General features: G+C 47.2%; 1 protein-coding gene across 1 annotated transcript in view; it reads right to left on the reverse strand.

Annotated features, from left to right (window-relative positions):
- Positions 1-71: 71 nt before the first annotated feature.
- The window catches only part of MYH16 (myosin heavy chain 16), a 66992-nt gene continuing 44042 nt past the window's right edge, over positions 72-23021 (reverse strand). The window contains 10 exon segments of the mRNA XM_082429171.1: positions 72-969; positions 1096-11016; positions 14300-14527; positions 15571-15771; positions 16315-16485; positions 17395-17520; positions 18472-18675; positions 19605-19826; positions 21138-21326; positions 22376-22508. Of these exon segments, the coding sequence (XP_082285297.1) occupies positions 14327-14527; positions 15571-15771; positions 16315-16485; positions 17395-17520; positions 18472-18675; positions 19605-19826; positions 21138-21326; positions 22376-22508 (1447 nt within the window). The 3' untranslated portion in view covers positions 72-969; positions 1096-11016; positions 14300-14326.

The raw sequence follows: 23021 nt of genomic DNA on the forward strand, positions 1-23021 counted from the left end.
GGTCCCGAGCGCGGCCGGCGGGGGAGGGTCGGGTGCCTGAGGGGAAGCTGCTTCCTCTGCGAAGTCGGCATCAGAAACCCGCTGGAAGGTGGTGGCGGGGCAGCGTGGACGTCTTACTGCTTCCCTCGAAAAATGTCCTCAGACTCACGGACCGAAGTGTGTGGAGCCTTGGCGCTTTCACAAGTGCTTGGGTCACGAAATGAGGTACTGAGAATTGGGGCCTTTTGAGCCACACGGACCGACAAATCCCTGCGTTTTTCTCCCTTCATAGAGGCCCCGTCAGAGCCCGTCTCCCTCTGTGGAAGTCTCTCCAAGGAACCTTCTCGACCCTTCCTCGGTCAGAATCACTTGTTTCCTGCTCCCGAGATGACGCCACAGCACCGGGGAGTTGGGAGAGTTCAACTGCCCCCCAAACACAGGAAGACAATGCCCTGAACCCCTCTTCCCGCTAGACTGGTTGCCCTTGAACCCACAGAAATTCTGGACCAGCTCTTCTGGCCCTGGGGTGGTTTACAAGTTTGACCCCCAATGCTTGGCTGTCAGGTGATGTTCACCAAAGTGAACTTGTCAAATTCCCGACTTCAGAGTCACCCTGTGTTCTCTGGGGCTGTTCACGGAGCAGTAACGCCCTGGAGGTAATTGTTGTATTTGGTGCCATGGCTACAAAGCCTTTGGTCTTAGGGGCGATGGAGGACAGATTGAGAGCTGAAAGATCATTTTCAGTTAATCACTCCCTCCTGAAGACAACCTCCTGGCAAAGGAAGGACGGCACGCGTGGAAGCAAGGATTCCTCGTGTGTCTCCAAGTTAGGTGAACTAATCCAGAAGTATGTAGAGTTGGTACCCAGAGTCAAAATACCTACCGTGTTTTATTCAGATCCCACCTCTTTACAGAGGACAGTTCCTTCTTTGAAGGAGTTTATAATCCGGGCAGATGAGAGTGACACGTACAAATCAGTAATACCAGGCTCTTTATGATAAATGACAAGGTAAGAAATAATTTAACCTCAGAAAAGTAACAGTGAGACATTTAATGTTAGTCACTGGTTCTATCGTTTGAGTTAATATTTTGCATTTCAGCCTAAGCAAAGCTTACCGTTTGATGCATTTCCTTTCATGTTTTATGAGCCATTCTAGATGATAGACTCTTAGTTCCACAGGGGCTCTAAGTGAAACCACCTTGTTCTGTACTGAAGAAACAGGACCAGAGGATTTTGAGAGTGGAGGAAGGTTTTGATGTAAGTCAGTGGCAGGGCTGACCTGATGCCTAGTCCAGAACATAGCCCCTAATCCCATCATGTTCTGGTGCAAGAGCCAGTTTGAGTTACAAGGAGGGCAAGTTATTTTTAGTGTTTGTTTTTTTAGACTAGTGTAATGACCTTGATCTAGTATCCAATATGAGGACTCTGCCTTTTAAAAAATTAATTCCAGGGGCTTCCCTGGTGGCGCAGTGGTTGAGAGTCTGCCTGCTGGTGCAGGGGACACGGGTTCGAGCCCTGGTCTGGGAAGATCCCACATGCCGCGGAGCAGCTAAGCCCGTGAGCCACAACTACTGAGCCTGCGCGTCTGTAGCCTGTGCTCCGCAACAAGAGAGGCCGCGACAGTGAGAGGCCCGCGCACCGCAATGAAGAGTGGCCCCCGCTCGCCGCAACTAGAGAAAGCCCTCGCACAGAAACGAAGACCCAACATAACAATCAATCAATCAATAAATAAATCTTTTAAAAAAAATTAATTCCAGGGAAGGTGGTCCTTAGAAATGGGAAACAGGAGGAAGAGAGTGGTTGGACACTGCCATGGGATGATTTTATTTGCTTTATTGATTCACTTGGAATTGATTATATTGCGAGCGCGCCCCTCCTACCATCTCGTTGTGGTTTCTTGTTTATGTCTTTGGGTGTAGAAGATCTTTTCTGGTAGGTTCTGGTCTTTATTAGGGGTGGTTGTTCAGCAGTTAGTTGTGATCTTGGTGAGCTCGTGAGAGGAGGTGAGCTCAAGGTCCTTCTGCTCTGCCATCTTGTCCCAGCCCCTCTCAGTTGGAATTGGAATAGGATTGAATTGGAGCTTTGATCAAGCTTCAAGTCATCAAACGATGAGTATTCACCAAGTGCCAGGTATTGTGTCAGGCATTTTGTGCAGTGTACAGAAGAGTTGGGTAAAATTCCACTGTCCTCAAGGGACGTAGAGACTAGGATGAAACCAGTTCACACATACTTTAAATACAAGGAAATGCATGGTGCTTCGAACCTGGAAGTTCCTAGTTAATGTTTGTTGAATGAAACTATGAATAAATGAAACAGTCTGGGGTTTCGACTGGTTACCCTCAGTTGTGAATGGGAAGGGGGTTTGTATAGACACATCAGGAACATAACCAATCATAGGTTGGAAAGGTTATGTGTTTGCAAACATCTAAGGATTTCCTTCTGTTCAGGAGACCTTTGATTTAGTATCTGGAATGTGGATTTGGAGAGTAAGAAGATTGGTTCTTGCTTGTGCCACCAGCTGAATGACAGTGAACACTTACTGCCAATTTGCCTCCATTTCTGTCTCTTACATGGGTTAAGGCCGGCCACCTATTCACCACAAGACTCTTGGAAATGTTACTGAATCAGTGCCTATGAAAGCTATAAGTTAACAGGAGGACAGAAACCTAAATGCATACTCTGTGTTAATACTTAATAATCCTTATGATTTAGATATTGTCCCAGTTGCTGGGTGTGGCCCCAAGGGGGGAAAGTTTCCTATAGAAAGGATCTTACACAATTCAGTGCAGAGGGATTGAAAAATGCATGCAGATTTTTCCACTCTAGGCTGCTCACCCAGTTCATTTCCATAGCGCAGGGATGGGACCAGTTTATGGGGTGTCTAGGGACGTAAGATAGTCTCAGATGGTATATAAATAGCATACAATCACAAATAACCATACTTACAAGAACAGGCAGATAAGCATACTTATGAATACTAAGTATTGTTTTCAAAATTTGATAAGTGAAATCTGTAGTCTACAAGCTTGTAAATCTCCTGGAGGCCAGGGCCACTTCTTATACATTTTGTTTCTAACACATTTTTTCATGTTTTTTTGGAATCTTCTATTATTTTAATAAAAAGGTAGTATGATGGACAGATTAAGAGAGTTCATTGACTCTGGAAATAAATAGAACTGGGTTCAAATTCTTACTCTGCAGCTTACCAGCTACAGTACATATATGACTTTGGGCAAGTCAGTCAACTTCTATAAGTTTCTGTCAAATGAGGATAATTGTTCCCACCTCTTAGGGTGGTTCTAAGGATTAAAATAGATGACATATATACAGTACTTGAGTTCATGACACATTAAAAGCAGCCAACAAATTGTGGCAATTACTGTTTGAGAATACTGTACCAAATTGATTGTCATAATTTATTATTTCCCAATTGTTTTTTCCCCAGTCTGTGGCTTCTCTTGGTTCATTCTCTTAATGTCTTTCAAAGAGCCGAAGATCTTAATTTTGAGGAAGTCCATTTATCAAGTGTCATGTTTAAGAAATTTTTGCTTAATTCAAGGTTATATAGATTTTTTTTCCTGTATTTTTCTATAAGTTTTATAGTTTTTGCACTGATTGATTTCAGGGTGTTAAACTAAACTTGCATTGTTGGGAAAAGTCCTACTTGGTCTTCATGTATTATTCTTTTTATACAATATTGTATTCAGTTGTTAAAATTTTGTTAAGAATTTGACAATTTAAAATATAATTTTAAATCTTTCCTTATGGAGGGTATTATTTTGTAATTTACTTTTCTTGTAATTTCTAGTTTTGGTATCCGAGTAATTCTGGCCTCGTAAAATGAGTTCAGAAGTATTCCTTTCTCTTCAGTTTTCTGGAGGAGTTTGTTTAGAATTAGCATTTTAAAATTTCTAAACATGGGAGTTTTTTTTAATATAAATTTATTTATTTATTTATTTTTGGCTGCGCTGGGTCTTCGTTGCTGCGCATGGGCTTTCTCTAGTTGTGGCGAGCAGGGGCTACCCTTCGTTGCGGTGCGCGGGCTTCTCATTGTGGTAGCTTCTCTTGTTGCGGAGCACAGCCTCTAGGCACGCGGGCTTCAGTAGTTGCAGCACGCAGGCTCAGTAGTTGTGGCTCGCGGGCTCTAGAGTGCGGGCTCAGTAGTTGTGGCGCACGGGCTTAGTTGCTCCGCGGCATGTGGGATCTTCCAGGACCAGGGTTTGAACCTGTGTCCCCTGCATTGGCAGGTGGATTCTTAACCACTGCACCACCAGGGAAGCCCAACATGGAAGTTTTAAGTTATATTTTTGTTAAAGATTTCTGCCTTAACTGCATAATTTCTAGCTTAACTACTGATTTGGTTTTGCTTGTTTATTCTTTCAGTTGCTAAGAAAGGTGTGTTAATACCTCCCAAATGATTGTAGATTTGTCTGTCTCTACTCTAATTCTGTCATTTTTTTTCTTTATGTATTTTGAGGCTATATTATAGGTGCCTCTATTTTATATAATACGTTAGGTTTTTTGATAAAGTGAATGTTTTACCATTATGAAATGTTCCTTTCTGATAGTGCTTTTTGTCTTAACGTTTGCTTCTCTGATATTAATATAGCAACCCCAGATTTCTTTTGGTTAGTGTTTGCCCGGTATATCTTTTTCTCTCTTTTTACTTTCAACTTTTCTATTACCTTATGTTATTAGATGAGCTGCTCATAAACAACATATAGTTGCATTTTATTTTTATAGCATGTTTATCTTTTAACTTGAAACATCCAGTCCATTTACATTTAAAGTAATTACTGATATATTAGAATTGAACTCTACCATCTTATCATTTACTTAATTTTTGTCCTATTCTGTTTCTTTTTCTCTTCTTTCTTGCCTTCTTTTGGAATGATTTTTATTTTTTAATTTTATTTTTTGGCCGCGCCGTGCATCATGTGGGATCTTAGTTCCCCGACCAGGGATTGAACCTGCGTCCCCTGCATTGGAAGCTCGAAGTCTTAACCACTGGACCGCCAGGGAAGTCCCGCGGATTGATTATTTTTTATATTCCATTTTCAAGGACTAATTCGGAGCTGTGCTGGAGCCAGCTCAGACTGGCTCAGGAGAGCCAAGAATGCCCATCTCCTCCCAACTCCATGTTCAGTAACCTCTTGGTGGCTTGACATCGGCCGTGGCAGAGCATTTATACCATAGAAAGTAGCAAAGGCTTCAGATCAGGGCTTTTATCCTACAGAGAGCTGGTCGCTAAATGTTTACCAGCAACCAATGATTAGTACTTTCTCTTCCTGGATAATGCAAGGATCTTAGAATTCCTTAGGTCCTTTGTTATCCTTCTCCATAGTTATATGCTATTCTTGTCATGCATTTTAATTCTATAGTAAGTATCATGTGTTTGCCATTTTCTGAAGTTCCTGTGGGATTGTTTCTATTACTAACATGTTGTTTTGACTGGTTCTAGTTTATGTTCTTGTCCTCTCATACGCTTGGTTACCAATGTTGTGTCTAACATTTTATTTTTAAAATTGTGTAGGAATAATTTGAGACCTAAAATGATTTTATCTTTGCCCAGGTAAGGTTTTCATTTTCATCTTGCCATGTACCCAAAGATGTCAACAGTCTGGAATCACCTTTATCTAATTTTAGGATTTGAGATTTTCTGGACCACCCAGATGACTCAAAGCTGGGCTCCAGTCCTTGGGAAGAATGTTCATCTTCTAATTCACCCTTATTCCTCGAATCCCAACCCAAAACACAGGTGTGGTGGTTAATTTTATTTGTCAACTTGACTGAGCCCTAAGATGCCCAGATATTTGGTCAAACATTATTCTGGATGTTTCTGTGAGGGAGTTTTTTGGATGAGATTGACATTTAAATTGGTAGACTGAAAAAAGCAGATTGCCCTCCATGATGTGGATGGAGCTCACCCAATCAGTTGAAGACTTGAATAGAACAAAAGGCTGACCTCCCCCAAGTAAAAGATAATTTCTTCTGCCTGACAGGAGGAATTGAACTGGAACATTGGCTCTTTCTGGTTCTACAGCAGCTTCTGGCCTTCCGACTTGAACCAGGACATTGGCTTTGCAGATTTTTTACTTGCTGGCCTTCATAATCATGTGAGTCAGTTCCTTATGATAAATCTCTTTACATCTATCTATCTATATATCTTTATGACTCTGTATCTATCTTTATCTCTCTCTCTCTCTCTGTCTGTCTGTCTGTCTCTCTCTCTCCTGTTGGTTCCATTTCTCTGGAGAACTCTTAAGTAATACAATGGACATTTACCAGGACCCTCATCCTTGGAGGGCCCTGGACTCTGACTTTTGTCTTTGTGGTCATGATAGGCTGTCAAAAGTACTGCTCCGACGCTCAACCACTTATAGTGGAATTAGCAAAGAGCCCTCTGGGTAAAGCAGTCCTAAAATGCTGAACTCACTCTCTGGTGTTTCTCTTGGATATTGACCTGGTAATTACTACTTTATTAGTTCTCTCTTAATTTTGAGTAGATGTTTTGTGTATTTTGTCCACTTGTCTAGTTATCGTTAGTGGGAGAGTTGTCTGTCACCCTAGTCCTCCATTACCAGAATCATTTGGTAAGTAATCATTTTTAAAAAATTATCCTGTTTGTTATTTTTATTTTGCTAAACCCTATTGCATTAATGATATGTCTTTTACACATTATTACATTGTTTGCTTTGTGATACATGTCTGTTGTAGGTTAAAGGGAATATTTAATTCTCATCAAATATAGTATAATGCATGTCATCATGTACTGCTCACAAGTGTAATCACTATGGAGTTCATTAAGTGTTATATAAATAGGTAATTAGTGTTTAAAATGTTTATATTATGCAGAATTGTTTGGAGAATTGTTTTATAGGTGTTTAGGAGGGTTTTAGTGATATTTAGAGAAATCGGTTGGAATTTTTGGACAGATGGTGAATGCATTCTTATTTTCTCACTTAAAATAGTGTGATATAGACTCCTTTGATCTTAGAATTGTTTTGGGGGATGGATTAACCTGGGATGGCTATATTTCTATTGTAGCATATAGCGTGCCTCTGATTTTGTGTGCTTATCACATATATATTTGTGGCTGCTTCTCATATCATACTCCCAAATGAAGATGTTGGCAAAAGTTGAGCAATTCCATAGTTGGAGGGAAGTTGACCAGTTGTGGCAACTGTCTTGACAGACAGAAGGGTAGAGCAGTGTGGAAAGGTAGAGACCGGGGTCCTTCACATTGCACTAATTCTGGAACCTGTGACTGCAGGGCTTGGTGTGAAAGATCATTAGATGTCACTATTGTTTGCACCACTGTTGGCTCATGTGCCACTACCTGCCACCAAGCACACTCTCAGCGGGTTCTCCCCACTCCCACCTTCCACTCCCACAGGCTCTCCCTCCCCTTTATGCCTCCTACGCATCCTTAGGCACGTAGCAAAGACACGATTTCCTCTACCTTCCAGGACTCTCCTGTCACATCCTGTACCTACCCCCACAGTAGCCTTTCTAATTGCCAAACCTAATTTTCATAATACAGGTTCTCCCTTCGTTGAAATGTGTGGTTACTGTTTTGCTGCCTGTATTTAAAAGTTGGTTTTTTAAATGTCTGTAGAAAAAAGTGTTATGGAATCACTGCTCCAAAGTCTCAGGATACACTTTTCATTAGCCTAAGCCAGGGTTCAGGGTTCAGAGGAGAGAACAGTCCCTTATAATAGCCAGCAAATTCCCTTTCAGTCTTGCGGTTTTACCATAACTCAAGGTTGGCCTTTTCACAACAGATCTCCAGCCTCAGTTCCTGGTAGCTTGTGGTTGGAAGGGCCCGGGGTCTTTGTGGTTTCTGGAAACACCCAAAGTTGTGCTCCATGGGGATGACCCAGAACCTGCTGGGTTCCCTACAAGGACCCAGGAGTGGTTCACATGTGAAAGGAGGAGGAAGATAATTGGTGTATGTACCTTAAAATGTACCTGGGATTTGCTTTAATCAGGTGTGGGAAGATACACAGAAATAGAAATGATTGTCATGAAGGAAGAAGTTTATACACTCATAGACCTAGAAGTAGGAGGCATGGCATGACATGCCACTCGGGGCCATGCGGGGAAGCACCAGGGCTGGTCAGGAGCAGAAGGAGCAAGGGGGAAGGCGTGGGCACGAGCTTTCATTGTGCTTTCCATGGGAAGGAATGGGCGACGCAGGGTGAGCAGGGTTAGGATTGGCTCATTTCAGCAGGCTCTGGGACAGAGGGGCAGTCCCTCGTCTGCTACCTGGTCCTGGGATAATTAGGGCAGGGGAATATTGCCTCCCAGAGTATAAGAACTGGATAGAGGAGGTGGTTCAAAGTTTGGGCTCCAGATTGGTTAGTCTGTGTATGAGAGCTGTTTGCTATTCCTAAGAATTGGCAGCCCTGGGAGAGGCAGTGTCTCCTCAGCCAGGGAGGCCCCAGATGCCAGACCTTCAAGAATATAGAAAATAAGAAAATATACTTAATACAATCAGTGATACAAAATTTAGCAGCCTTGAAAGCTATCCCAAAACATTTAGCAAAACCATCTAAATAGTGTTTGCTCCATTTACTCTACAGAACATGGTGCCAGTGCCCTGATTTCAATCATCGTGGATACCAATTATATATTATTATTTCGTAAGGCCATATAGATTATACCCTTTTAGGCCTTTAAGCCATTCTGAAATTTCATGTCCTTAGGCAAAAACAGCGTATGTGGCAAAGTGAAGTCCAACACTTCTGACCCAGTCTAAACACTGGGTTAGAAACCTCACCTCATCTCCTGCCACAAAGAATTATTTCTATCTCTGCATTAACTGAATGGTCTTGGGCAAGTCACTGAGCCTGTCTACTTCTGGGCCCCCACCCTCCCTGGCAAAGTCAGGAGCTGCTCTGAAATTCTCTGAGTGTGGGGAGACGACGAGTGAACTGTCCTCCAGGAAACAATGATGAGGTCTTTCAACCTCATGGAATGCTCCTGGCATCTCTCCAGGAAGAGGCTCGCTGCCATCAGCTACTAGACTGACAGCCCAGCAGAGCCTCCCCCAGGAGTTCAAGTGTCGGAGTCCTACGGAATGCTAGAAGAAACTTGGCGAGTGTCTCAGCGCCATGCATAATGGGCTCCATGCCAAGTTATCTTGTTTAAACGTCACATTCCTATGAGCAGATGCTCTTATAATTCTTCATTTAACAGTTGAGGAAACAGGAGATAAGATAGGTTAAGTTGCCCAAGGTCACACTGCTGGGAAAGTGGAACCCATATCTGACTTCAAAGCATAAGAATTAGACTTATTTTATGTAATTACAGAGGTGAAGACTAGATTGAAGTAAGGGCAAAATAGAGGAGACATATTTTGACTCAATACTGGGTGGGACTTTTGAACCATGATTGTCAGCCAAAACTGCAATGGGCTGCCTTTTTTTCACTGGAAGAGTTCAAGTTGGATTACCATTTTTTTCAGGGATGCTATGGAAGGGAATCCCAAACTGGCCGAAAGTTGGACTAGACACCCTCCAAATGTCCCTTTGAGCCCGAAAATTCTAATATAATTCTAAGATTGTGTGATTTGGTGTCTCCCAGGAAATTCACGTACAGCAGTTGGAGACCCCACCACCGGAGGGCAGCGTCTTCACATTTGGTGCATTTGCACAGAAGGACGCAAACCCCGTTCCCTCCGAGGTGCCTAGAGAGTGGAAGATTAGTATGGGGGTGATGTGGGCCCGTGTGAAGACAGAGAGGGATCCACCACCAGCATATTAATATCCCTTCCTCTACCAGCCTGAACAATGATTTCTGTCTGCCAGTGCATTGGAGAGGTCAGGGTGCTGAAATTCAAAGGGAAGACCCCATTTCCATGAAGCTGGGGAGGAGGGGCGTTCTGAGGGCTGCTCCCTCTGCCCCTGCACCCCAAAGACTAGGACAGTGAGGAGAGAAACAGGGTCGAGGAGTGTCAGAAGGTGACAAAGAAATCCCGTCACGCTTGGGAAGATGGAAGGACCCAGGAAGGGAAGAGCAACTTGGAGGGACCGTGAGACCTGCCTTCCATTCAGGTGGTCTGTAGGGTCCTGGGTGTCAAAACCAGGGTTGACAAGTGGATTCCACCAGGGGGCAGGGCTCAGCCTGATTTAAGGAAGCTCTCTGTGCAATGTCAGGAAGCACTGCCTTGGGAGGCATTCACTCCACACATGTTTACCGTATTTACTGTGTTCTCCCTTCAGGCCAGGCACTGTCTTATTGCTGAGAAACAGCAGTGAATAAAACACAAGATACACTTTGCCTGCCCTCACAGAGCTGACCTGCCTGTGTCTGAGCATCCGGGGAGATGCTGAGGCGTGGCGTGGGGGGCCTTTGGGTCGTTAGCCTGGATGGATCTTAACATCCTTTTCGGGGGTCCTGTAACTATCTCAGCTTTACGAAACCTAGTGTGTCTTCATGTCTCTGATACACCCTCTCACAGTTTGCAAAGAACCTCACCATGACTACATAGGTTTCATGGTTTCCAATAGACACAAGTCTGTGAATGAGGTCACGGACACAACAGAACTCTGATACACAATAAAAATTGCCTTTGGATTAGGAAGTCTCAGAAAAAATTCTTCACTTAAAAACCATCTCCTTTCGGTCTATTTTTCAAGTTTCTTTTATTTAAGATGCATGGGGACAAGGTATTAAAATTGTCCACACAAGGAATTACTTCTAGAGAACAGCCAAGTCCCACAGACATTACATATTCCGTCCTTGACATGAACATGTAGAATCTCAACTAAATCAGACCCACTGTTACTGTTATCCAAGTGCTTGACAGGTTGATGCCATCTCGGAGAAGCCACGCTAATTTAAATTCCTCTAATGGCTGAGTATTTACATCCCCAAGCCCATCTCCCCCCCACAGCTATCTTTATTCTTTTGCACCTGTCTCTTTCTGGCTTGCATTTTCCTTTGCATAGTAAACATTCTCAGGATAGACCCAGTTTTCCATTTTCATATATTTTTCCTCTCAGTGGTCTGCTGTTGTGATCTGTGTTACCCTGGAAGAAAAAAGAGAGAGAGGGTGAGAAGACCCTTGTGGGCCAGAGCTGGGAATTCTGACATCTTTGACCCCTTCTTGCTAGAAAGACAGCGCCCTCAGGTTCCTGGGCTGCTTCTGCACAGGTTTCCTTCCTTGTAATGGACACCACTGGGTCATACCTGGCTCATTCTCTGCTAGGTTGTAAGGGTTTAGGGACACCTTCTTTGGGCCTGGCATGCCCGGGTAGGCCTGAACTCTAGTCGGGCCATTGAGAGGGCCAGAGTGCGATGCCCTGGGATGCAATGCTCACCATGCACTTGTCTGCAGTGTCTCATGAGGGGCCAAGAGGCTTGTTTTGCCAACTTGATGTGTCTTCCCAAGAAAGAAAAGCTACTACTCATCACATCCCACAAATGGATTTTAAAAATTAGCAAGATTTCCTCATGGAGATTATGGAATACTTGCTCCCAACAGGGCCCTTCACACCCACCCCCTACACCTGTCCCACCAGCTTTGTCTCCCACCCGTCCAGCACTCTGACCTCATCCTGAGCCCCTCTTCTCCAGTCATGCTGTACCCTTGTGCGCATCCCACCTCTGCACTTTTGCATGTGTTGGGCCTTCTATCTGGAATTCCCTTCTTTCCCTCTCTACCTGGTGAGGGATCCATTTTATTTATTCTTTTTAATTTCGATTCTATTATTTTTACTTTTCATTTTTGTTTATTTTAATTACTATCTGAGATGAATACTTTTATGAAATACACTGACCATGCACTTGGATGTCATGGCAGCATCCAATTGCTCTCGAAATTTCTAAACGCTTCCTCTCAGTTTCTGCAGTGGGGACCACCCACTGAGTGGCGCTGCTCTAGACTCTCATACGGGTCTTGTCCTCCATGGAGCTGCTCCCTAGCCACCTCAGGTCGAACCAGTCGTTCCTCCCCTGGAGAAGCAAACACTGCAGAACAATCGCTCACAGCCTTGTGGTGATTGCTGTGTGCGTCTGCCTCTCCACTGGATTCTGAGCTCCACGAGGGAGGATGTTGTTTCTTATCATCTCTGTATCCCAGAGTACAGGCCTAGTCCATATTCAGAGCTTGGTCAGTATTTGTGATTGAAGATAATGCCACTTTGGAAAACTAAATTCCTGTGGGATTTTGGCTTGGTGCTAACCCATGTACTAGTTTGCTTGCAATATCTCACGGCCACAATGGCATATCTGTGACTGATAAGGGGAAAATGGGGTAAAAGAGTGAGGATGGACCAGGACACAGAGAGCAGACCCCAGGGGCTCTGCCTCTGGGCGCTGTTGGCAGGCCTGTAACCCAATGACACGAAGACAGAGCAGTTGGACCAGGGCCAGCAGACCCCAGGAATAGACAGTCACCAAGCTGGGGCAGGGGATCTGCTTTACAAGGTGCCTAATCCTGGAGGCTAAGACTTAGCAGGCAGAAGGAGCTGAAACGCCTCCTGAGTCTGGGTGGTGCAGGAGGCCTCAGGAGTAACCCCCACCAAGGGGGGAGCTCAAAAGAAGGGACCCCTTTGAGGGTTTTGCCCTGAAGGAAGGGGGTTACATGTTAATTGTAGGACTCATCCAGAGGCAAGCCTCTGGTTTCCTTAACTTCCTGAGCTAACCATTATTTAAGAATTAGAGAATTAAAAAGAAGATTCTGTGTCCTATTTTTTGCTCCCTCCCTAAGCAAATGGTGAGAAAAGGCTCAGCTTGAATTCAGAGGTCAATGGGGTTATCACTTCTGGCTAAAACCCAAACTGACCCGGTCCTGAGAGAGAGCTGTGAGTGGGAGACCTTACCCTCACCAAGGGCTGACTCAACTGGATGCTTGAACACGAAGCCAGAAAAAAATTCCCAGAATCCGTGGAGGTTGAACATCAGCACGTGGCACTGAGACTGCAAACCCCTGCCCCTCCCAACTTAAACCAAGTCCTTGATCATGAGTTGTCTCGGTTCATCCTAATCAGACAGTAACCTTATCAATCTCCACAGTAATTAAAATAAAGGACAGCCTGCCTTTCCATAGCACAGGGCTTGCGTGACCATGGGCATCACTGAACTTCCCTGAGCTCATTTTCCTCACCTGACAAACGCAGATATTTATACCTACCTCACGGGATAAATTAGAGTGAGAAACATTTACCACATGTCTGGCTCTTGTGAAAGTAGAAGAAACCTGCATTCCCTGGCTCCTGTTTCTGTAAGGGGAGATTTCTGCTACAGCACTGGTTCTCAAACTTGCCCATATGTCTGAATCACCTGGAGGGCTGGTTAAACCTCAAATGCAGGGCCCACCCCCAGAGCTTCTGCTTCAGTAGGTCTGGCGTGGAGCCCAAGAATTCGCATTTCTAACAACTTCCCAGGTGTTGCTGAGGTGGCTGCTGGTCCAAAGGACCACATTTTGGGAACCACTGCTCTAGAATAATGTTCTTTGCTTCTCACCTTTCCCTTGCTCCTCTCATGGGAAGAGGAGTGGTTTATCCTGTGCTTGGAAGAAGGAGCCAGGAAGGCGGGGATGAACCCCATCTGGTCTCCTTTTGGATCTACCTGCAGGGTCGATGAGCTCTGGTCATTCCCGCCCTTGGAGTAGGGGCTGCTCCCCAGGGAGCAGGGCTGTGGTTGTTCAGTTCTGCAGGTGCTTTTAATTCTGGGGTGAAGTACAAGGATGCTCATGGTGGACACCCATTAATTCTCAATCTAGAGTTGTATCATAATAAAACTAGCATTGTGACTTTCATGTATTTGTCTCCTGTATTTCTTCTCAATTGGTTCTGGATTAAGGAAAATAATAAAAGACTATTAAAAAAATTTCCCCTAAAATCCCACCTGCACTCAGTGCTCAAGACGTGGTAGCTGTGATGATGATGATTTCCTTGATGTTAGAAACCTGAATTCAGCCAGCATTGATGCAATCCTCAGGGATGATACTGTGGGGGATATGAATGCACACCACCTATAAGCTTGCAAATGTCCCTACGGTTCTCCAGTGAGAACAAGCACGTACTGAGCACCTATCTGCCAGGCCTAGTGTGAAGGGGCATCAGACGCGGAACCTGCCTCCCAAGAGCTTCCACTCAGATGGGGGGAGCATCACGACCACCAGCACCTGTGACACAAGTGGACGGCATCACACCTGAGAGTGCTGAGGGAGTGTTGCGGCTGAAGGGACGGGAGGCTTTGGGATCCCCGTTGCATAAGGTCGGGGCATGGCAGACAGGAAGCAGAGAAGTTGGAAAGAGCAAAGCAAGAGCAGGGAAGGTGAACTTGGAGCGTGGAGTCCACACCTACTGGCTGTGAGCTGGGACACGTGGCACCTCACTCCTCAGAAAGGGTTTTGGAGGTGCCTGTCTTGGACACCTGGATGATCTCCACAGAGGTGATGCCTTTGCGGGCCACGCGGTGCCTGGTGCGCAGCTTGTTCAGGGCGGTCTCCGCCATGCCGGCCCGCTCCTCAGCGTCGTCCAGCTCATGTACCGTCTTCCTATAGCGAGCCAAGGTCTGGTTGGCCTGCTCCTCCTGTGACAAAGGCACAGTGGAAAATGGGGCATAAACCTGGCTTGTTCTGGCTAAACGTGCGTTGTTTTCAGTTCTACATGGACATCTTAAGAGTCCAGTCGTTCCGTAAGGCTTATCAGGAAACACAGCAGTCCTGGGTCAGGGGCATCTGCCAGGTCACCACGGACACCCACCTTCAACGCTTTTAGCTGATTGATTTTGGCTTTGACGTCCATATTTCTAAGTAAAATGTGCTCTGTTGCGGCTTCTATAATGTGTGGTTTTAGGCATTAGCTATTGGTACCCCACCATGGAAGATGTGGATTTGGTGCTTTCTTGAGCCCCCGTCACACATTTCCCACCCCCTCATCTTCCCAAGAGAGTCATAGTGTCGTTTTGGTTAGAACCGTATTTCCTGTAAGCCTGGCCCTTATTGAGCCTTTTGGGAACAGTGTTAGGTGCGTGGGTGGATGATGGGGTCAATGTGGTGGTCCCAGAACTGGCAGCAAACGACAGCAGAGTCAAATATCTACATCCTGGGTGGGGGACGATGGTGGCGGCAGGTGGGCGTGCGGTCTAGGGTTGAGACTTGAAGCTGCCATTTGCTAACCATGTGACTTTGGCTGAAATAACCTAAGTACCCTACTCTGGGCTGTTTCCTCACCTGTGAAATAGGTTAAGAGTATCAGCCTTCCTGCCTTGTGTCAAAGGGATCAAATAAGGGAAGGTCCTGGTGTTTAACCTTCTGATCAGGAGGGAGAGGCCACAAGGGGCAGTGGAAGCAGGACGGAGGCACCCGAGACCTTCCCTGGCTTTAGATCCCACCGAAGTAGGTGTTTTAGTTAGCACGGGTGTCCTCGGGGGATATTTTCATTTTTTACACGTTCTTATCTCCGGCGTGTCGTGTCTTGTCCACTCCCCATGTGATAGCAAGGATGAAGTGCTGTGGACGGGAAGCCATCTTCTGGCCAAGACTTGAGTCCTCTCCTGTGGTTCCTTCTAACCAAGGCTGGAAACCTGGGCTGGGAAGGGGGGCGAATTGGGGCCACACGGCGGGCACCCGCCGCCTCCTCGATCTGCCGCTTGTAGACCTTCAGCTTGCTCTGCAGCTTCTCCACCAGCTCCTGCATGCGCTGGTTGGTCTTGTGGTCCTTCTCCGTCTGGAAGACCAGCTCTTTGAGGCGCCGCTCATGCTTCCGCAGCGTCTTGACCGTTTCCACGTGCTGTTTATGCTCTCCATCCAGCTCCGTCTCCAGTTCTTTGATCTGGGGGGTGGGGGGAGGAGGAGAGGGATGCAGCTGGGGGAACGCAGGTTTTTGAACTTCAGAGCTCAGTGGCCTTGGGCAGGGGTGTCGTGGTGTGCGCTTCCTGCCCGGAGGTGAGCCCTGCCCAGGAGGGTTGGGTGGGCTCAGCCTTTCACCAGCAGGTGGTCAGATGCCTTGAGCCTCAAGTTTCCTCCTCTGGAAAATGGGGGAGGCAGGGGTGGGACAAGGGGATCGACCCCCTGGGCCCTTCCAGCTCTTGACATTCCACGAGGTAAAGACGGAGGCTCGTTTTAAGTAAGTAATAAGAGAGGAATAATGTTGGAAACAGAGACTGGGAACAGAGACAGAGGAAGAATATGGGGAACCACTCTGCTTGGGGGCTAAGGACACTCTGGGGGAAGGTGACAGGGAGAGGAGGAGGAGAGGAGACCTTTGTAGAAATAGATTAGAGGCCCAGCTCCTCATCAGACGCTTGGCACTTTTCGGGGGAAGAGACCCCCTTCCGCTCTCCTCTTTCCCTGTCTGGTTCGGTGCCGCCCTCACCCTGGCTTCCAGCTTCGTGACGGTGCGTTTCCCTCCCTTGAGGGCCGGCTGCTCAGCCGCCTCCATCTTGGCCTGCAAGTCCTTGATGGTGACCTCGTAGTTCTTCTTGACTTTCTCCAGGTGCATGCAGTGGTCCTGCTCTTGCCGGAGTTCCTCGGCCATGCGGGCAGCCTGGGCGGGGGTGGGGGAGAGGGGAAGCACTGGAGCTGGAGCTGGGCCCCCATCCAGGCTCCTAGTGCCTTTGAGGGACGAGGGACCTCGTCTCCCAGCCTCTGGGACACCAAGCGGTGGACAAGAGGACCCTGGCTGACATGCTGCTGGGGTGCGGTCGAGGGGGTGCCCCACGCTCCCACGTCCCTCCGAGTGACAGGAGGAGGCAGGCGCCTGTGCTCAGAACCAGGCCGCCCGATCCCATGGACCCGCCAGCCGGCGCTCTCCAGCCAGACTCTGCTGTCTCCACCATGAGGGGCACAGCACAGAGAGCGGGAAAAACACAGGTCTGAGTAGAAAGTCCAGGGTCTGCACCCAGCCCCAGTCATTTAACCCACTTGTTCTTGTATAAAATATTCACGGAGGGCTTACAGCGTGCCGGGTACCAGTCTATGATATCAGGACACAGCACCAAATAAGACCAACAGTGTTCCTGAGCTCCTGGCATTTCAGTCAAGCCTAAGGAGCTTGACGATAAAATCTGTATTTCCTCATCTTTAAAGTGGGGCACGTAGCATCCACCACTGAGCACCCAAAGGGATACTAGGGTGAAAACACTTGGAGGCCTCCCTTGCCGACCTCCAGCCCTGAACCCCTGGGCACGGCACCCATCTTCCTTTCACTAACCCTCCCCTTAAGGCTGGTTCAAGGCTCCTCTCCTTGCCAAAATACCTGCCCAGATGAGCCCACTTCAACGGCTCCTTTGGTCTGTGTCCCCAGGCCTCATGCTCTAATCTCTTGGCTTTTCAGAAACCAAAGGGGGCGGCCTTCCCTGCCTGGGGTGGCCTGATCGCCGGCAGGGGGCCTGGCTGGGGTGGGGGTGGGGTGCCCAGGCCCCGCCCGGCTGCGGCAGGCAGTGCACGCACTTAAGTCCGTCATGGCTTTCTTGGCCCTCTTGTCGACCGAGCGGAACTCACTGATGAGCTCCTCGTGCTTGTTGGAGATGCGCTGGACGTCAGACTCCAGCTTGCGCTTGACCACGAGGAGGCTTTGGTTCTGGAGGAGGATACGAAGACATTGCCATGAGCCCAGAGTCTGCACAGCCCTTCCTGTGTCCAGGAAAAGCCACCCTCTCCCAGACCCCCAACAAGAAATGGCCCTGGGCCCCTTGCTTGGGTTGAAGGTCTCTATCCTGCATTCTTCTCTGAGTTTTAGATTAGAATTTGCATCACACGGAACCTGGGAAGAACATCATTTAGGCCTGGGGTGGGTGGTAGCTCTAGTACAATCCTGAACTTGGAGCTGGGAAGACCAGGTTCAAGCCCTAGTGCTTCTGCCTATGTGTCTACTTTTTACCTCTGGGATTGGTCTTTTTATCTCTAAAGTGGGGTTGTAATCCCTATATGTCCCATGTACGATTTTTCTTTTGGTGAATTCGCATGAGATGGTGAGTAAGGATGAAGCCGTACTGCTAAAGGACTGCACTGTGAGCGGCAGGAAGCACCCGTGTCACCGCCGGGGTCCCTGGTGTTGACCATGGGTGAGCCACTCAACTCTTGGCCACAGTTTTTCATTTGTACCACGAATGTCCGACTTTGGAATATTCTAGATCCCTTCCAGTTCTGAAGTTCTATCTTCAGTACACTGGGCGGGGGGCGGGGGTAACGGTTGTCTTTAAAATTGGCTAAATCATCAGAATCTCATGAGGAGTTTCTAAAAGTTTTGATTCCCAGGGGTCCTACCACAGACTCACTGGCTCAGAATCTCCAGGGGAGAGTCTGGGAGTCTGTCTTAAAAAGCTCTGCACTGAAAAATGGTTAGGATGGTACGTTTTATGTTACGGGTTTTTTTGTTTGTTTTCTAACCATAACAGAAAGCTGGCTCTGCAGGTGCATTCTGAGGATCTGCCGAGTGGGCCTTTGAGGGGAGCCCCTGAGGTTGGGGCGCCGCCCCGGCCTCACCCCAGCGCCCCGCGTGGGAGTCCACGTGGCCGGGAGCTGCCCCCACCTGGACGCTGAGCTCACTGTGCCGCTCGGTGACCTCCGCCACCTCCTGCTCCAGCAGCTTGCGGGCGCGCTCGCTGCCCTCCAGGGCCGAGCGCAGCTCGTCCAGCTCTGTCTGCAGCAGGCTCAGGCGCCGCTCCTGCAGGCTGCACTCCTCCCGCAGCTGCTCGTGCCGCCGGGCGTCCTCGTCCATCTGGACCTGCAGGTCCTGGGGGACGAGAGACCCTGGCCTGAGCCCTTCTCCCACGGCCAGGGGTTGCCCAGGCCTGAGGGTGCTATGACCTTCCTGGCCCGGGCTCAGCGGGGAGCTGGGGTGAGGGTGGGGAGGTGGAGGCCACAGGGGAAGAGAGTGCAAAGTGCAGCCCTGCCCTGGGGAGTTCAGGGTCTGGTTGATGCAGGGCCCAGGTGTCTGGAGGATCTGTCCAGCCTGGTCAGCATGAGGTCCAGGATTTCCTGATGACGAGGACCTGGTGTTTCCAGCAGGGTCTTCTCAAGGAGGCCTTCCTCAGTGACCTTTGACAGTTACACCCTGCCCTGGCTAATTCCCGTCTCCCTTCTCCTGTCTTGTTCTTTCTCCATAGCACTTCTCACCATTTTTAATACTACAGTTTTATTTATTTGTTGCTTATTATTTGTCTGCAGGGAAGTTCGTTTGTTTTATCCATTCTTGTACCCCTAGCACCTAATACAGTGCCTGGACAGGGCAGGGCTCCAGTAAACACATGTTGAATGCAGGGGTCCAGCTACAGACCAGGCTGATGACAGCAAGTGATAAAGCAGGCCTTCAGCTCTATTTAAGGTGAGTGGTCGGTATGTGGGTGTTTGTTATGTTCTTTATTTTTCTATGTCTGTAATCATTTCTAATAAGTCAAAAATGATTTTAAAAAGCAAGACAGGCCCAACTTCCTGATTCCCTCCTTCCCTCTTTCCAGTGGTCCAGGATATGCATCTTGGTAGTTGGGGGTCTCTCATTTATACAGTCCCCAAGTCTCCTGCTCCCTAGGCTGCCAGCCACCCCACGTTCTCGCTCTCGTGCCTTTATCCTGGCTGGACAGGCATGCCATTAGCTCCCAGTGAGCCTGCAGGCTCGGGGATGGCTGGCTTTGTGATTAGTTCTTCCTGCTCCCAGATTGCTACCTTGATTTGCTGTTGCAGCCTTTTCAGCGTCTTCACAAGTTCGCTGTTGTTCTTGTTGGCGTGGTCCAGCTGGATTTCCATCTCATTCAGGTCTGTCTCCATCTTCTTCTTGAGCCGAAGTGCCTCTGCCCGGCCCTTGGCCTCCGCCTCCAGGCTGGCCTGCAAGGATTCGATGGCCCTCTGGTGGTTCTTCCTGCAAGTCCAAGCAGAGAAGGCCTTGGCCTACTGGGCCCACTGTTCAGGATGTGCTAAACCTCCCTAGATAAGAAGTCTCAGCAATAATGTGGATACGGCCACCATGCTGTGAGATTAAACTGTATCTCTTCTTAAAGTCTTTAAGTGGGGGAGCATCATGCTTTGGGAAAAGGAACGGAAGGTCAATGTTTACCATGTGTCTTTGTGATCTCAATTCATTTAATACGCAAAACAGCCCTGCAAGGAAACTGAGGCTCCAACATGATGAAAAACACGCCAAAGATCACCCTTTAGTCCATAATGGAGTCAGAATTCAAAGCCAGATGCTAAGGTCTCTGTTTGTTTTCATTATAAAATGTGAGCTTTGGCTATACAGGTCAGAATCTCTCTTTTCAAAGCAACAGTCAAGTGACCAAAGAAAAAAATAGATAAATTGGACTTCATCAAAATTTAAGACTTTTGTGCTTCAAAGGATATTATCAATAAAGTGAAAAGACAACCCACAGAATGGGAGAAAATATTTGCAAATCATATATCTGATAAGGGTCTAGTATCCAGAATAAATAAAGAACTCTTAAAATCAACAATAAAAAGATAGATAACCCAGTTTTTGGGAAAGAACTTGAATGGACATTTCTCCAAACCAGATATGTAGCTGGTCAATAAGCACATAAAAGATGCTCGGCATCATTAGCCATCATGGAAATGCAAGTCACGTCCACCAGGATGGCTATACGCAAATGGCTACTCTAAGTACTTCATATAAATGGAATCATACAGTATTCGTCTTCTTGTGACTGGCTTATTTCACGTAGCATAATGTCCTCAAGGTTCATTCATGTTATAGCATGTGTCAGAATTTCCTTCCTTTTTAAGGCTGAATAATATTCCACTGTATGGATGGACCACATTTTGTGTATCTATTCATTCATCATTGGGCATTTTGGTTGACCTTGATCTTCAAGGTCCCAAAAGGAGGAAGAGTGAAGAACTAATTCGGCTAAGTACTTTGCTTATACTTTCTCATTTAATGTTCACAGTGATCCTATGAGAAGACACCCTTATGCCCATTTTACAAATAGGGAAGCTGAATGTTAAAGAAATTAAGTAACTTGCCCAGATTCATACAAACTTTAAGCCCAGGATTAAAACCACTGCCTAGGCTGCAAAAAATTACTTTAAATTTAATTAATTATTTGATTCCAAGAATATTCAGATGCATTACTATTTAAGGCAACATGAAATCATAGTTGTAACATTCATATTCCTTTTACTGCAAATTAATTAATTGTTTAAGATATATATTTAATAGATAATCCAACTGTTCTCCTTCCTCACCGACTCCAGGTGCTCCAGGGACTCCTTGTAGACGGTCTTGATCTTGAAGCTCTCGGTCATGTACACGCCGCACTCCTCCTGGGAGGCGTCCGCCTCCACCTGCAGCTCCTCACACTTCCTCTGCCACTCAGCCAGCATCTTGTCAAAGACCCGCTGCCTCTTGTCCAGGGCGGTGGCCGCGGCGTTGGCCTGGGGTGAGGTGGGGATGGTGTCAGGGGGCTGCCTTTCCTGTGCCTTTCCCCTCCGTCTGCCCCCTCCCTTCCTTCCCTCTACCTCTCCAGTAACTCTGGTGACCCCAGACTTCTTCGAATGGGGATAGAATTCAATATTTGTGGCACAAGCACAGAACAGGGAGTCCAGAAATAATTATGTTTCGGTTCCAGAACATCTACTACTAGATGTGTGACCTTGGGCAGCCCACCTTATCTTCCCAGGTGAGGGTTTCCTCAGGTGTAAAAGGAGGGACCTGGGCCACAACAGCCTTCCCAGATTTATGACGTTCACCTAACTCCCCATAACGTATTTCTCTATAACATACTAATGTATATCATTGCCCAACTCAGAGATGGGTGGGTATTAGTTTTCTTGTGAATCAAAGCTCGTTATTCCTAGACATTATTTTCACAGCCCTTCCATCTTTTTCATAACTCCCCGCAACTTTGTATTTGCTGCTGCACAATATTAGATGTTGTAAATTTCTGCTTAATTTCTTCTTCTTTTTTTTTCTGCTTAACTTCTTAATTTGGAGGGAGCAAAAACCTTCTTGGGGTTTTAAGACTTTTTTCCCCCAAAGCCTCTCACATGGCTATGACCTTATCTGGACCAAGACTGGGTTGGTGTGTGCCAGTGGAAATCTTATTTAATTCTGCTAAAGACTGGCGAATCAGTCTGAACTAGGGATGCAAACGGGAATATTTAGCCACACACAGTGTGTGGGACATGGTTTGCAGAAGAGAAAGGGGAACAGGGGCAATAGGTTCCTGGACTTCCTGGGACTGAGTTTTATCCTTGTCACGGACCTATTTAAATAGTGGCTGGTTGAGTTAAGATCTCAGAATCATGAGCATGTTGACACACGTTCAAGCAGTGAACAGCGGGCCTGACTGCAAACCCTGTTCTCCACCCTCTTGGACCACCTGTTCCTTCTTTGCTAACCCAACATGTGACAGTCTCATCCAGCTTCCCGTGGGCTGTTGGACCCGGCAAATGGTCAGCCTTGGAGCATTTGGCCCTCTGACCTTCTCCAAGTCGATGGTGAGGTCCTCGACTTCTGCCTGGAGTCTCTGTTTGTTTTTCTCGAGGGAGGCGGCTCGGGCCTGGGCGGCTTCGGCCGTCTCTTCTGCCTCCTGGAGCCTGGCGGCCAGTTTTCTCCTGTGGATGAGAGCAAGAGAGGCCGTCAAGGAAACATAGGCACCCACGGGCAGGGCGGCCCAGCATGGCGCCGAGCTCTGGTGTCACAATGGAAAAGGTGCAGATAAAAAGGGGGGTGTTGGGAACAGAGCAACCAGTGTCCAGTCATCCATTCCACAAATATTCATTGTTTCTACTCAGTGCCAAGTCCTGTTCTAGGCGTTAGGGAAACAGCAGTGAATAAAACAGACTAAGATCCCTGCCCTCATAAAACTTCTGTTCTAGAGGGGGGACAGAAAACACAACAAAATGACATAAGCACTATGGGAAAATAAAGCAGGGAGGGGACACATGTGCAAAGGCAAGGACCCTGTGGGTGTCTGGGGAAGAGGTTCCAGGCAGAGAGAGGGAAGGGTTTGAAATGGAGGTTTAGCTCGGAGTGAGAGCTTGGGGTAGGACCAGGCAGCCCCCGTAGCTCTCAATAGAAAATATTAGAACAGGGCTGGAGGGCAGGAGGTGGAGCTGCAGGAAGGC

Source organism: Balaenoptera physalus (genome assembly GCF_965194825.1).
Source record: "Balaenoptera physalus genome assembly, chromosome: 16".
In the NCBI taxonomy this organism is placed as follows: domain Eukaryota; kingdom Metazoa; phylum Chordata; class Mammalia; order Artiodactyla; family Balaenopteridae; genus Balaenoptera; species Balaenoptera physalus.